We start from the raw sequence: 12,210 nt of genomic DNA, 5'->3' as shown, positions 1-12,210 counted from the left end.
TCTCCAGCCCCATGCCTGGCTCCCTTTCAACGTTCGCGGCCGGAACCGGAAGCCGCAAACCTGGAAGAGCACGCCCCTTCTGGCCGGATATGACGTCACCCGCCACAGGCCTCGCAATCCCAGTACCCGGCATGTTCTACTCCACACGCTGCTGGGGGCATGAGACTGCAGGAGCTGCGCTCCGCTTCACCGCGATCGGTGATGAAAGGGAAGCCCCCCCGACCTCAACCTGCGCTCAGGGATGCGGGGGTAGCAATATCCAGAGAAAGTTTTTCTGGCCAGGTTAGTGTTATAACCGCTGCGGGTGTATACACTAACATTTTCCCCCTGGTCTTGTCCTAGGAGTCTCTACTCCTCTTTCAGGACATGCTGCCTGAGCCTCCCTGGCTCTCCTGGCTGGTTCCTGTGGTGTCTCCCCTCTGGAGGAAACACAAATAACTGAGGAGCCAGCAGGGGAGGAGGAAATTTATAGAAGCTGGCGCAGGTGTTTCCAATCAGAGGGGAGGAGCCAAGCTCTCAGGTGGCTGTCCTGAAAGACGATTAGGGGAAAAAATTTTTCCCTTTAAATCCTATGAGACTTTTCACACCACTGCGCTGTGGGTGCGGTGCATTTTGAAAAGTCCTGCAAGCTACATCTTTGGTGCGGTGTTGAAAAACCACACCAAAAACGCAGCTTTCCGTTCAAGTTTTTGGTGGGTTTTTCAGTCACGTGTCCATTTTTCACAGGTGCAGGCAACCCATAAACGCACCAGAAACGCACATAAAACACTTAAATACAGTAAAAATCTTGCTGCTTGCAGATTTTGCTGCAGAGTAGTGTGAAAGGGCCCTAAATAGTCCTATCCCTTCCCCCAGCTAAGCAGATGGGGCCCAGGGAAGGTTTTTTTTGTAATTGCTACAGACCATGAGGTTACTCAGCAATAAGGATGAGCTCTGGCGTGTTCGCACAGGCCACATGCAGAGCCCGCCAGGAAGTCCGCACGGCTCTGTACTAATCACAGGCGGTGAGACATTTCCCGATCTCTGCAGCCGCGCATCGGGACGTCTCACTGCCTGTGGTTAGCGCAGCGCAGACTTCCTGGCGGGCTCTGCACGTGGGCTGTGCGAACACGCCTGAGCTCATCCTTACTCAGCAATGTCACAAAGTAAACATTATTAGTCATGTTCCTTTCCCCAGTTATCTACTGAATTGACAGAAAATACTGGAATGGCTGAACAGACTTTCTGCAGATTTTTCTCTTCTGATTTACCAAAATGATATAACATGAGGTCAAACCATAAGAGTTTCAATTTGTATGCAATCAGGCAAGCTCTTGCACTACATGGTTTTGGTAAATCTGAAGACAAAAATCTGCAGAAAATCTAATACTGTGTATGGGGCCTTGGGGCTCCTTTACACATGTGATGCCCTCTGAAGAGCAATCCACATTTGGAGAAGGCATTTGACAGGCAGGGAGGAGGTGTTATATTGCTTCCTCATTACATTTGATTAAATGGAATGGGTTAAGCGAGCAGTAGTTAGGGTTGCCACCTGCCCGAGATTCACCTGGACAGTCCTGGTTTTGAATCATGTGTCCACTCAACTACGTCTACGATCCAATGCCCTACTGACACTGCCCACTTTTGCGATATCGCGTGGTTGCGATATCCTGACCAGACGTTGTCAGGATATCAAGCCACTGCGCGCATCGCGGCGATCGTTGTTGCGGGGTGTCAGTCTGACACACCGCAACTCCGATCTAGGTAAGGTCTTGGACAGAGACTCTTTACCATGTGATCAGTCGTGCCCAATCACGGCTGATCACGATGTAAACAGGAAGAGCCGTTGATCGGCTTTTCCTCACTCGTGTCTGACAGACGCGAGTAGAGGAGAGCCGATCGGCTGCTCTCCTGACAGTTGGGGTCTGTGCTGATTGTTTATCAGCATAGGCCCCCCTCGGATGCATGCCCGCCCAGGACCACCAGGGATGGCCACCACACTGGACCACCAGGTATGCCACCCTAGACCACCAGGGAAATGCCAACCAGTGCCATGAAAAATGCCTGCCAGTGCCACCAGTGATGCCTATCAGTGAAATCAGTGTCAGTCATCAGTGCCCATCAATGCCACGTTTCAGTGCCACCCATAAGTACCCATCAGGGCAGCCTTTCAGTGCCAGCTATGAGTGCCCATCAGTGCTGCCTGTCAGTGCCATCTCACTGGTGCTGCCTTATCAGTGCCCATCAGTGAAGGAGAAAACTTACTTGTTTACAGAACAAAAACTTTTTTTTTTCTTCAAAAATTTCGGTCTTTTTTTATTCGTTCAGCAAAAAATAAAAAACCGCAGAGGTGATCAAATACCACCAAAAGAAAGCTCTATTTGTGGGAACAAAATAATAAAAATTTAGTTTGGGTACAGTGTAGCATGACCGCGCAATTGTCATTTAAAAAGTGACAGCGCTGAAAGCTGAAAATTGGCCTGGGCAGGAAGGTGAGAAAGTGCCTGGTATTGAAGTGGTTAAGGTAAGTTCCTATATTTACAGTGACCTTTGTTTGTTTTTGTTTTTTAATCTAAGAATATTTTATGGATACAAAAATGCTTTTGTTTTATTTAACCATGCCAATATAAGCCCCTCACACTGTTGATAAAATTTGGACTCGCCTACTGTTCGCCATGGCACGCCGTTTTACTACTCTCATTGTGACACCAAACAGTGCTCCAGGTCTTTTACAATCTTATCGTGCAGGACTCTTCAAACTAGGGCTCTCCAGCTGTTGCGGAACTACACATCCCATGAGGCATTGTAAAACTCTGACATTCACAGACATGACTAGGCATGATGGGAATTGTAGTTCCTGCACAACTGGAGAGCTGTAGTTTGAAGACCCCAGTTATAGTGTATACTATAAAAAAAAAATTGCTGTGAGACACTAAAGTAAAGCGTTCGGCTTGTAGAGAAGGTGGCAACCCTATATGTAGTGTGTTTTCATAATACAAGTGCCCACCCCCTCGGCTCAGTGTGCCACCTCTAAATAAACAGGAATATCTTATAGAAAGCCCTCATACACCGCACAGAACATACAGTACATAGACATACCTGTCCTGTGAGACACACACTGCTCAGTCTCCACACCGTCACACTTCCCTCCACAGAGAGGTCAGAGCGGAGAGCGAGCCTACGATTGGTGGAGAGCATGTTCCGGGGGCGGGGCTGTTGCGGGTCACTAGCATCCCACATGCTGCTTCCTGCCTGTCTCTCCTTCATGTGTTCCCAATGACCTGGTGCTTGTCTCCTCTACCGACTTCTCGTACTACACAGGGGAAGATATGGCTTGTCTGTTCAGGAGAGCAATAGCAGAGCAGGTAAGAGCTGTGTCCTTCCTCCTATCTCTGCTACATAACCTCACACTCCTTGTGTCTGTGCACTCCATGACAGGATACTCAGGGGCACAATGCAACAGTATTGTAAAAGGAAAAGATTAGTAATGCAGTGAGACTGTCAGCTGCATGTTCTTATTTGTTACTATTATTGTAGCATCATCATCATCATCAGCAGTGCTGTACAAGCTCACAGATAGATATGGGGGAGAGGAAAACTGCTAATTATGTAAAATGCACCTTGAGGTTAGAGTAACACCTATGTGATTTGCTTACCAGTGCATTTTTTTTTTTTTAACTTCATAACAAAAGTGTGAAGATGCATGTTTTCAACACCCTTTATATTGAATGTTGTCACCCATCACAACACACCTTATGACACACATCCTAACAGGTAAGTTAACCTTTTCACGAAAAAATAAAAAGATGAACTAACTATAAATATCCTGACTACCCCTGTGGACCTTGTGACCCATACACAAACACTTGGAGCGCTGCTCAAAGCAATGCAAAACTTGCCCTTGCAGTGCAAAGCACGGATCGGTAGCAGACATTCAAACAAGCTCATCCAGGCTAGATCAGATTTGAAACAGATCAGAAGGTAACAACCAGGCTGAAGAGGATCAGAAGGTAACAGCCGGGCTGAAGCAGATCAGAAGGTAACATCCGGGATGGAAACGGATCAGAAGGCAACCTCCAGGCTGAAACGGATCAGAAGGTAACCTCCAGGCTGAAACGGATCAGAAGGTAACCTCCAGGCTGAAACGGATCAGAAGGTAACCTCCAGGCTGAAACGGATCAAAAGGTAACCTCCAGGCTGAAACGGATCAAAAGGTAACCTCCAGGCTGAAACGGATCAAAAGGTAACCTCCAGGCTGAAACAGATCAGAAGGTAACAGCCAGGCTGAAACAGATCAGAAGGTAACATCCATGCTAAAACGGATCAGAAGGTAGCAGCCAGGCTGAAGCAGATCAGAAGGTAACATCCGGGCTGATACGGATCAGAAGATAACCTCCAGGCTGAAACGGATCAGAAGGTAACAGCCAGGCTGAAACGGATCAGTAGGTAACATCCGGGCAGAAACTGATCAGAAGATAGCATCCATTCTGAAACGGATCAGAAGGTAACATCCGTTCTGAAATGGATCAGAAGGTAACATCCGTGCTGAAACAGCTCAGAAGGTAACATCCGCGCTGAAACGGCTCAGAAGGTAACATCCGCGCTGAAACGGCTCAGAAGGTAACATCCGCGCTGAAACGGCTCAGAAGGTAACATCCGCGCTGAAACGGCTCAGAAGGTAACATCCGCGCTGAAACGGCTCAGAAGGTAACATCCGCGCTGAAACGGCTCAGAGGGTAACATCCGCGCTGAAACGGCTCAGAGGGTAACATCCGCGCTGAAACGGCTCAGAGGGTAACATCCGCGCTGAAACGGCTCAGAGGGTAACATCCGCGCTGAAACGGCTCAGAGGGTAACATCCGCGCTGAAACGGCTCAGAGGGTAACATCCGCGCTGAAACGGCTCAGAGGGTAACATCCGCGCTGAAACGGCTCAGAGGGTAACATCCGCGCTGAAACGGCTCAGAAGGTAACATCCGCGCTGAAACGGCTCAGAAGGTAACATCCGCGCTGAAACGGCTCAGAAGGTAACATCCGCGCTGAAACGGCTCAGAAGGTAACATCCGCGCTGAAACGGCTCAGAAGGTAACATCCGTGCTGAAACAGATCAGAAGGTAGAAACACTGCACACCAGATCCCAGTTGCTATATTGAGAGATGCAGCTTCAGCCTGAAACCCCAACTGGCTATGCTCCTTTGACATGGTTCACGGATCTATATAGTGGCTGAGTTCCAGTGTGAGAAATAAAACATTACTGGATCTACTGATTACCAACAATACAGACCTGATCACGGATGTGGAAATACGGGGCAATTTAGGTAACAGCGATCACAGATCAATTAGTTTCAGTATAAATCACACAAATAGGAAACATAAAGGGAATACAAAGACACTGAATTTCAAAAGAGCCAACTTCCCTAAAATACAAACCTTGCTAAAAGGCATAAATTGGGATAAAATATTAGGAACAAAGAATACGGAGGAGAGATGGGTTTGCTTTAAGAGCATATTAAATAAGGGCATTAGCCAATGTATCCCATTGGGTAATAAAAAGAGCAAACAAAAGTCCTGAATGGCTTAACTCCAATGTAAAAATGCATATAAAAGCAAAGGCCTTCAAAAAATACAAGGTTGAGGGATCATCCTCAGCATTCAGACTTTATAAAGAATGCAACAAGAAATGTAAGGGTGCAATTAGGACAGCTAAGATAGAACATGAAAGACACATAGCGGAGGAGAGCAAAAAATACCAAGAAGTACGTAAAAAAGGGAGGACAGACCATATTGGCCCCATAAAGAATGAGGAAGGACATCTGGTTACAAAGGATGGGGAGATGGCGAAGGTATTGAATTTATTGAATTTATTATTCTCCTCAGTCTTCACGAGGGAATCGTGGGGCTTCAGTAACCAAAACTGCAGTGTTTATCCTCATGACACAACACAGGAAGCACCTCCATGGTTAACAGAGGACAGAATTAAAATTAGACTTGAGAAACTTAACATTAATAAATTACCGGGACCAGATGGCTTGCATCCGAGGGTACTTAGGGAACTCAGTCAAGTGATTTCCAGACCGTTGTTCGTAATTTTTACAGATAGTCTACTGACTGGAATGGTACCAGCTGATTGGAGAAAAGCCAATGTAGCACCAATATTTAAAAAGGGCCCAAAATATATCCCTGGGAATTACAGACCAGTTAGCCTAACATCAATAGTATGTAAACTCTTGGAGGGGATGATAAGGGACTATATACAAGATTTTAGTAATAAGAACGGTATCGTTAGCAGTAATCAGCATGGATTCATAAAGAATCGTTCTTGCCAAACCAATCTATTAACCTTCTATGAGGAGGTGAGTTGCCATCTAGATAAAGGAAGGCCCGTAGACGTGGTGTATCACTGTACAAAATAAGGTCCGTTGGCATGGACCATAGGGTGAGTACATGGATTGAAAACTGGCTACAAGGGCGAGTTCAGAGGGTGATGATAAATGGGGAGTACTCAGAATGGTCAGGGGTGGGTAGTGGGGTTCCCCAGGGTTCTGTGCTGGGACCAATCCTATTTATTTTGTTCATAAACGATCTGGAGGATGGGATAAACAGTTCAATCTCTGTATTTGCAGACGATACTAAGCTAAGCAGGGCAATAACTTCTCCGCATGGCAAATGAGGTTCAATGTAGAAAAATGTAAAATAATGCATTTGGGTGGCAAAAATATGAATGCAATCTATACACTGGGGGGGGGGGGGGGGGGGGGGGGGAGAACCTCTGGGGGAATCTAGGATGGAAAAGGACCTGGGGGTCCTAGTAGATGATAGGCTCAGCAATGGCATGCAATGCCAAGCTGCTGCTAACAAAGCAAACAGAATATTGGCATGCATTAAAAAGGGGATCAACTCCAGAGATAAAACGATAATTCTCCCACTCTACAAGGCTCTGGTCCGGCCGCACCTGGAGTATGCTGTCCAGTTGTGGGCACCAGTCCTCAGGAGGGATGTACTGGAAATGGAGCGAGTACAAAGAAGGGCAACAAAGCTAATAAAGGTCTGGAGGATCTTAGTTATGAGGAAAGGTTGCAAGCACTGAACTTATTCTCTCTGGAGAAGAGACGCTTGAGAGGGGATATGATTTCAATATACAAATACCGTACTGGTGACCCCACAATAGGGATAAAACTTTTTCGCAGAAGAGAGTTTAACAAGACTCGTGGCCACTCATTAAAATTAGAAGAAAAGAGGTTTAACCTTAAACTACGTAGAGGGTTCTTTACTGTAAGAGCGGCAAGGATGTGGAATTCCCTTCCACAGGCAGTGGTCTCAGCGGGGAGCATTGATAGCTTCAAGAAACTATTAGATAAGCACCTGAATGACCTCAACATACAGGGATATATAATGTAATACTGACACATAATCACACACATAGGTTGGACTTGATGGACTTGTGTCTTTTTCAACCTCACCTACTATGTAACTATGTGTGCAGCTTTTCCAACTTCCGTCACCCCTCTGGACCCTGCTGCAAATAGAACACACCTGACCTCACCCCTATTGGCCACAATAGTGGAAAAACAAGCCCCAGTTGCTCTTCTGGCACAGTCACTTGGTTGCACTGAATAATTCAACCAAATGATTCAGCACTGCAACATACTATCAGTCCACTTTAAGTGAAGAATACAAAAAAATATACAACCAGAAAATAAATACATTTTTAGGTGTGAGTTCACCTTTACAGAAAATCTGTAAGGCATCCTTACATTGGACCCCCCCCGTCCTGCTGCACCAGCAATGGGCCTTGGGTGTGTTTGGATCTATCCTGCCAGAAAGCCATCACTGCACACCACCAATCATAGGCAGCATGTATATGTGCAGCTGCCGGTCGGGAAATGCCTCACGGCCTCTGGTTGGCAGTGTGCAGTGACAGCTTCCTGTCGGGCTCGATCCAAACACACCCAAGCCCATCATTAATGCCTGACAGTGGGGGGTCGTGGGACTGGGAGAGAGGGGGTCCAGTGTAAGGTCACCTTACAGATTTTCTGTAAAGATGAACATAGACATTGAAGCATATACCAGGGAAGCAGTCCCCTAGACCAAGAACAGTAATGAGGCATACATGAGGGATTAGGACAGTTGAAATTGTCTCCCCAAAAGGACTCAGATGTCAAGCCAGAGCTGCCAAATTTTTCTTGGGGCAGGCCCGCCCTTTGTAGATCAACCTAAATTAAGGCAAATGAGCATTCACTGTATTGTAGAACTGTTGTATTAATGTCGAAACAGGATTTTTCCAATACAATAAAATAAGAGCAAACAAATCAAAATGTGTCATGGGTACATGGTAGCAAGTCATTTAAAATTTCAAAATGTCCAACTTCTGGGGTGCAAGGCACTGGAAGGTGAAGGATAGTTTCAAAAAAGGAAAACGGATCATGCCAATAGGTAGACAGGAGTGGGCAAACCCTGAAAATATTGGAGAAGGTCAGCGCCCCCAAGTCTACAACGGGGACAGGTGACAGCAGACCCAAAGCCCATACCAGTTGGTGGAAATGGTGAAGATGATGGATAAACTTAAATCGTATGAGCTTATCTGCCATACTAATATCCTGAAAACAATACCATAAAACCAGGAACCAGTATAAGCCATTTGCGATGGGAGACCTGAAAGGGATTGGCCCCTGCCACTTGAAGATGGTTATAGATAGTGGCAACTAACTTAGCAATATTAGGATAAGATAGTAGCACCTCTAGGGGTGATTCCGAGAGCTCTAGGGTGGAAACCCCAAACTGTGTCCTAATAAGCATGGCAGAACAACAAATATTTAAAAAAGAAATTGTTGGCTACACCATGCAGATCTTTCAAATCCTCAAAAGAAATAAAAATATTGTTCTGAAAACATGAGAGATATGGGTAACCCCAGGACAACCCTACCAGGAGGAGTGATCCCAGAGCACAGGGAAATTTGGTCCCGTATTTAACATACGGTAAATCCAAAATCTTCAATCTGTGCTCCTCACTAATCTTCTGTGAACCTAACACCCCGCAATGCGCGCCTTATATTTTAATCTACAGAAATCGGGTCAAATTGCGCCTGTCCCTTTAAGGGAAACAATACCTTTGGTATAACATGAAGCAGGGATCCTCTCACAGTTCCACTGAACAATATGTGCAATTCCAAAGATAATTCTCAAAGATGAAGAAAAAAAATATATATAAACCATAATAATCTGTAATAATCTGCAAATTTTATTTGGGGGGTTCTCATGATGGACACCACCGACCTGACAGTGGTCCATAGATTCTGGACAATGACACCTACGTTTTAAGGGCCTTGGATTTTGTACACTGTAGTGTAAATGATTACCATATATTCTTAACAAATCCAACTTTCACTGGAATGTTTAGATTTCTCAGTAGCCTGATTTTGAGGTGTTTTGGCTACTTCATTTTTTATATGTATCTAACAACTGTGTTATAATTAATTAGATACCTCCTTTTTCAGCCCCTGAAGAAGGTTTTGATTGCAGTACTTGAAACGCGTTGGACATATTGTGTTTTTTTTTTTTGTTTTTTTTCTTTTGCAGGACAGTCTGTTGGAGAAATTGTAACATAGACCAGTGTTGTAGCCCTATCCTAGACAGGCACATAATAAGTGTACAGATTGGGGTGCATACTAGGGCTCAATTTTTTTTTAAAGTGTAACGTTTTAATTTTGTACTAATAGTTATAATGTAATTTTATTCATTAATGATGGAAGTATTGTCTATATTTAAATGTTCCTAGGGAAAACAATAGAATCTTGCATTATTTTTATTTTAAGGATGAGCAGCATTTACGCTATGTATTGTTACATTTTCACAAATGTTTGTTTTTTGGGTTAAATATTATATTTTCTTTCTTCTTCTTTGCAGATGTAATTTAGCTACCTGCTGACTGCTCGCAGTAAATATACTGTTAGTAGGCAGCAGCTACAGGCATGAACATGTACGTGATTGGCCTTCTGGGTTTGGTTTGCGCGCGTGCCCCCTGCTGACCTGTGCTGTGTTTGGCAGCTGATTTCAGCCAATGCCACATGTGTTTACAAAAAAACAGCACTCTGTGTGTGTATAGGAACAGCGATCTGGCTGTTTCTTTTCCCTCAAACAGTAAAGTAAAACTAACACACATTACACATTGTTAGGCACACAGTTAACCCTTTGTTCCTAGATGTTAACCACTTCCCAGCCAGTGTCTTTAGAACAGCAATGTACAGGATTATCACTGTATTAGTGTCAGTGACCCAGGTAGGGTGCCAGGCAATATGGCGCAAACAGACACTATCACAGTCACACTATAAGTCGCTGATCACAGCCATTACCAGTATAGCATCATAGCTCTGTAAATGGGAGTATATATACCATATTTTGTAGATGCTATAACTTTCGCACAAACCAATTAATATACACTTATTGGGATTTTTTTTTTACCCTAGACATATAGCAGAATACTTTTTGGCCTAAATTTATAAAGAATTTTTTTCACTTTGTTTATTGGATATGTTTTATAACAGAAAGTAGTTGAAGTATTACAGTGCTGAATAGAAAAAAATGCCCTGGTCATGAAGGGGGTAAAACATTCCTGAGATCAACTTGATAAATAGTGTCATGGAAAAGGGAAATTTTTAGGAAATTAGGAAAAATCATGTCAAATTAAGGTTACACTTTCTTCTTACAACATGTAAGAGGGAAAAAATCAGCTTCAGGATTGTGATTGTGGTCCTGTCATAAAAATTGACAACTTACTCAACTTTTTTTTTTTTTTTTTGCAGGTTTCTCAAGTTTTAGGGTTACCACCAGAAAAACTGATCCCACACATTCATGCAATTCAAGTCCACAGAAAACAGTAGGACGTCTTTTTTTTTTTTTTTTTTTTTTCTTTGTACCTGGCTTATCTCTCTCTGGTCTAGAACTTTGGTGTATTTACAGTATCTACCCATTTTAAGCACTGTGCAGTGGGGAAAATAATTATTCGATCCCCTGCAGATTTTGTAAGTTTGCTCACTTACAATAAAATGAAGGGTCTATCATTTTTATCATAGGTGTATTTTAAATGATAGAGACAGAATATCAGCCAAAAATATTTATAAATTGAGTTGCAGTTCAGTGAGTAAAATAATTATTTGATCCCCAAGCAAAACATGACTTAGTACTTGGTGGAGAAACACTTGTTGGCAAGCACAGAGGTCAGACGTTTCTTGTAGTTGGTTACCAGGTTCGCACACATCTCTGGCGGGATTTCGCAGATTCTCTGCAGATCTTCTCTAAATCCTTAAGGTTTCTTGGCTGTCACTTGGCAACCCGAAGTTTCAGCCTCCTCCATAAATTTTCTATAGGATTAAGGTCTGGAGACTGGCTAGGTGTTCTTGCTGAGGGAAGAAGGTTCTCATCCAAGATTTTACAATACATGGCCCTGTTCATTGGCCCCTCAATATGGCGAAGTCGGCCTGTACCTTTAGCAGAGAAACCGCTCCAAAGCATAATGTTTCCAACTCCGTGCTTGACTGTAGGAATGGTGTTAGGGTCATAAGCAGCATTTTTCTTCCTCCAAACATGGTGAGTCAAGTTAATGCAAAAGAGCTTAATTTTGATCTCATCTGACCACAGCACTTTCTCCCAATCTTTCTCTGAATCATTTAAATGTTTATTGGCACACGTCAGACTTGCCTGTAGAGTGAGGGGAAAAAAGTATTAGAACTCCCTGCTGATTTTGTACGTTTGCCTACTGACAAAGAAATGATCAGTCTATAATTTTAATGGTAGGTTTATTTTAATAGTGAGAGACAGAATAACAACAAAAATATCCAGAAGACGCATTTCAAAAAAGTTATAAATTGATTTACGTTTTAATGAGTGAAATAAGTATTTGATCCCCTATCAATCAGCAAGATTTCTGGCTCCCAGGTGTCTTCTATACAGGCAACGAGCTGAGATTGGGAGCACTCTTAAAGGGAGTGCTCCTAATCTCATCTTGTTGCCTGTATAATGCCGCGTACACACGGGCGGACTTTTCGACCGGACTGGTCCGACAAACTTTCAAGCAGACTTCCGACGGACTTTCTAACGAACAGACTTGCCTACACACGATCACACCAAAGTCCGACGGATTCGTACGTGATGACGTACACCGGACTAAAATAAGAAAGTTCATAGCCAGTAGCCAATAGCTGCCCTAGCGTCCCTTTTTGTCTGTCGGACTAGCATA

General features: G+C 43.9%; 2 protein-coding genes across 7 annotated transcripts in view; one reads left to right on the top strand and one right to left on the bottom strand.

Annotated features, from left to right (window-relative positions):
- ORC3 (origin recognition complex subunit 3) overlaps positions 1 to 3,201 on the bottom strand; it is a 271,107-nt gene extending 267,906 nt beyond the window's left edge. For 2 of the 4 annotated variants that reach the window (XR_012243893.1, XM_073626910.1), the window contains exon 1: positions 3,079 to 3,201. The gene's annotated coding sequence lies outside the window, so the exon portion shown is untranslated. The remainder of the gene's footprint in view (positions 1 to 3,078) is intronic. The other 2 variants (XM_073626912.1, XM_073626911.1) reach the window with 2 other exon arrangements.
- RARS2 (arginyl-tRNA synthetase 2, mitochondrial) overlaps positions 3,174 to 12,210 on the top strand; it is a 109,629-nt gene continuing 100,592 nt past the window's right edge. The window contains exons 1-2 of one of the 3 annotated variants that reach the window (XM_073626916.1): positions 3,174 to 3,344; positions 10,778 to 10,851. In XM_073626916.1, coding sequence (XP_073483017.1) covers positions 3,309 to 3,344; positions 10,778 to 10,851 — 110 coding nt within the window. In that variant the 5' untranslated portion in view covers positions 3,174 to 3,308. The remainder of the gene's footprint in view (positions 3,345 to 10,777; positions 10,852 to 12,210) is intronic. The other 2 variants (XM_073626915.1, XM_073626913.1) reach the window with 2 other exon arrangements.

The sequence above is a fragment of the Aquarana catesbeiana genome, linkage group LG04, assembly GCF_042186555.1.
Source record: "Aquarana catesbeiana isolate 2022-GZ linkage group LG04, ASM4218655v1, whole genome shotgun sequence".
In the NCBI taxonomy this organism is placed as follows: domain Eukaryota; kingdom Metazoa; phylum Chordata; class Amphibia; order Anura; family Ranidae; genus Aquarana; species Aquarana catesbeiana.
The sequence above is the reverse complement of the archived record's forward strand: the minus strand, read 5'-3'. Positions and strand labels throughout refer to the sequence as shown.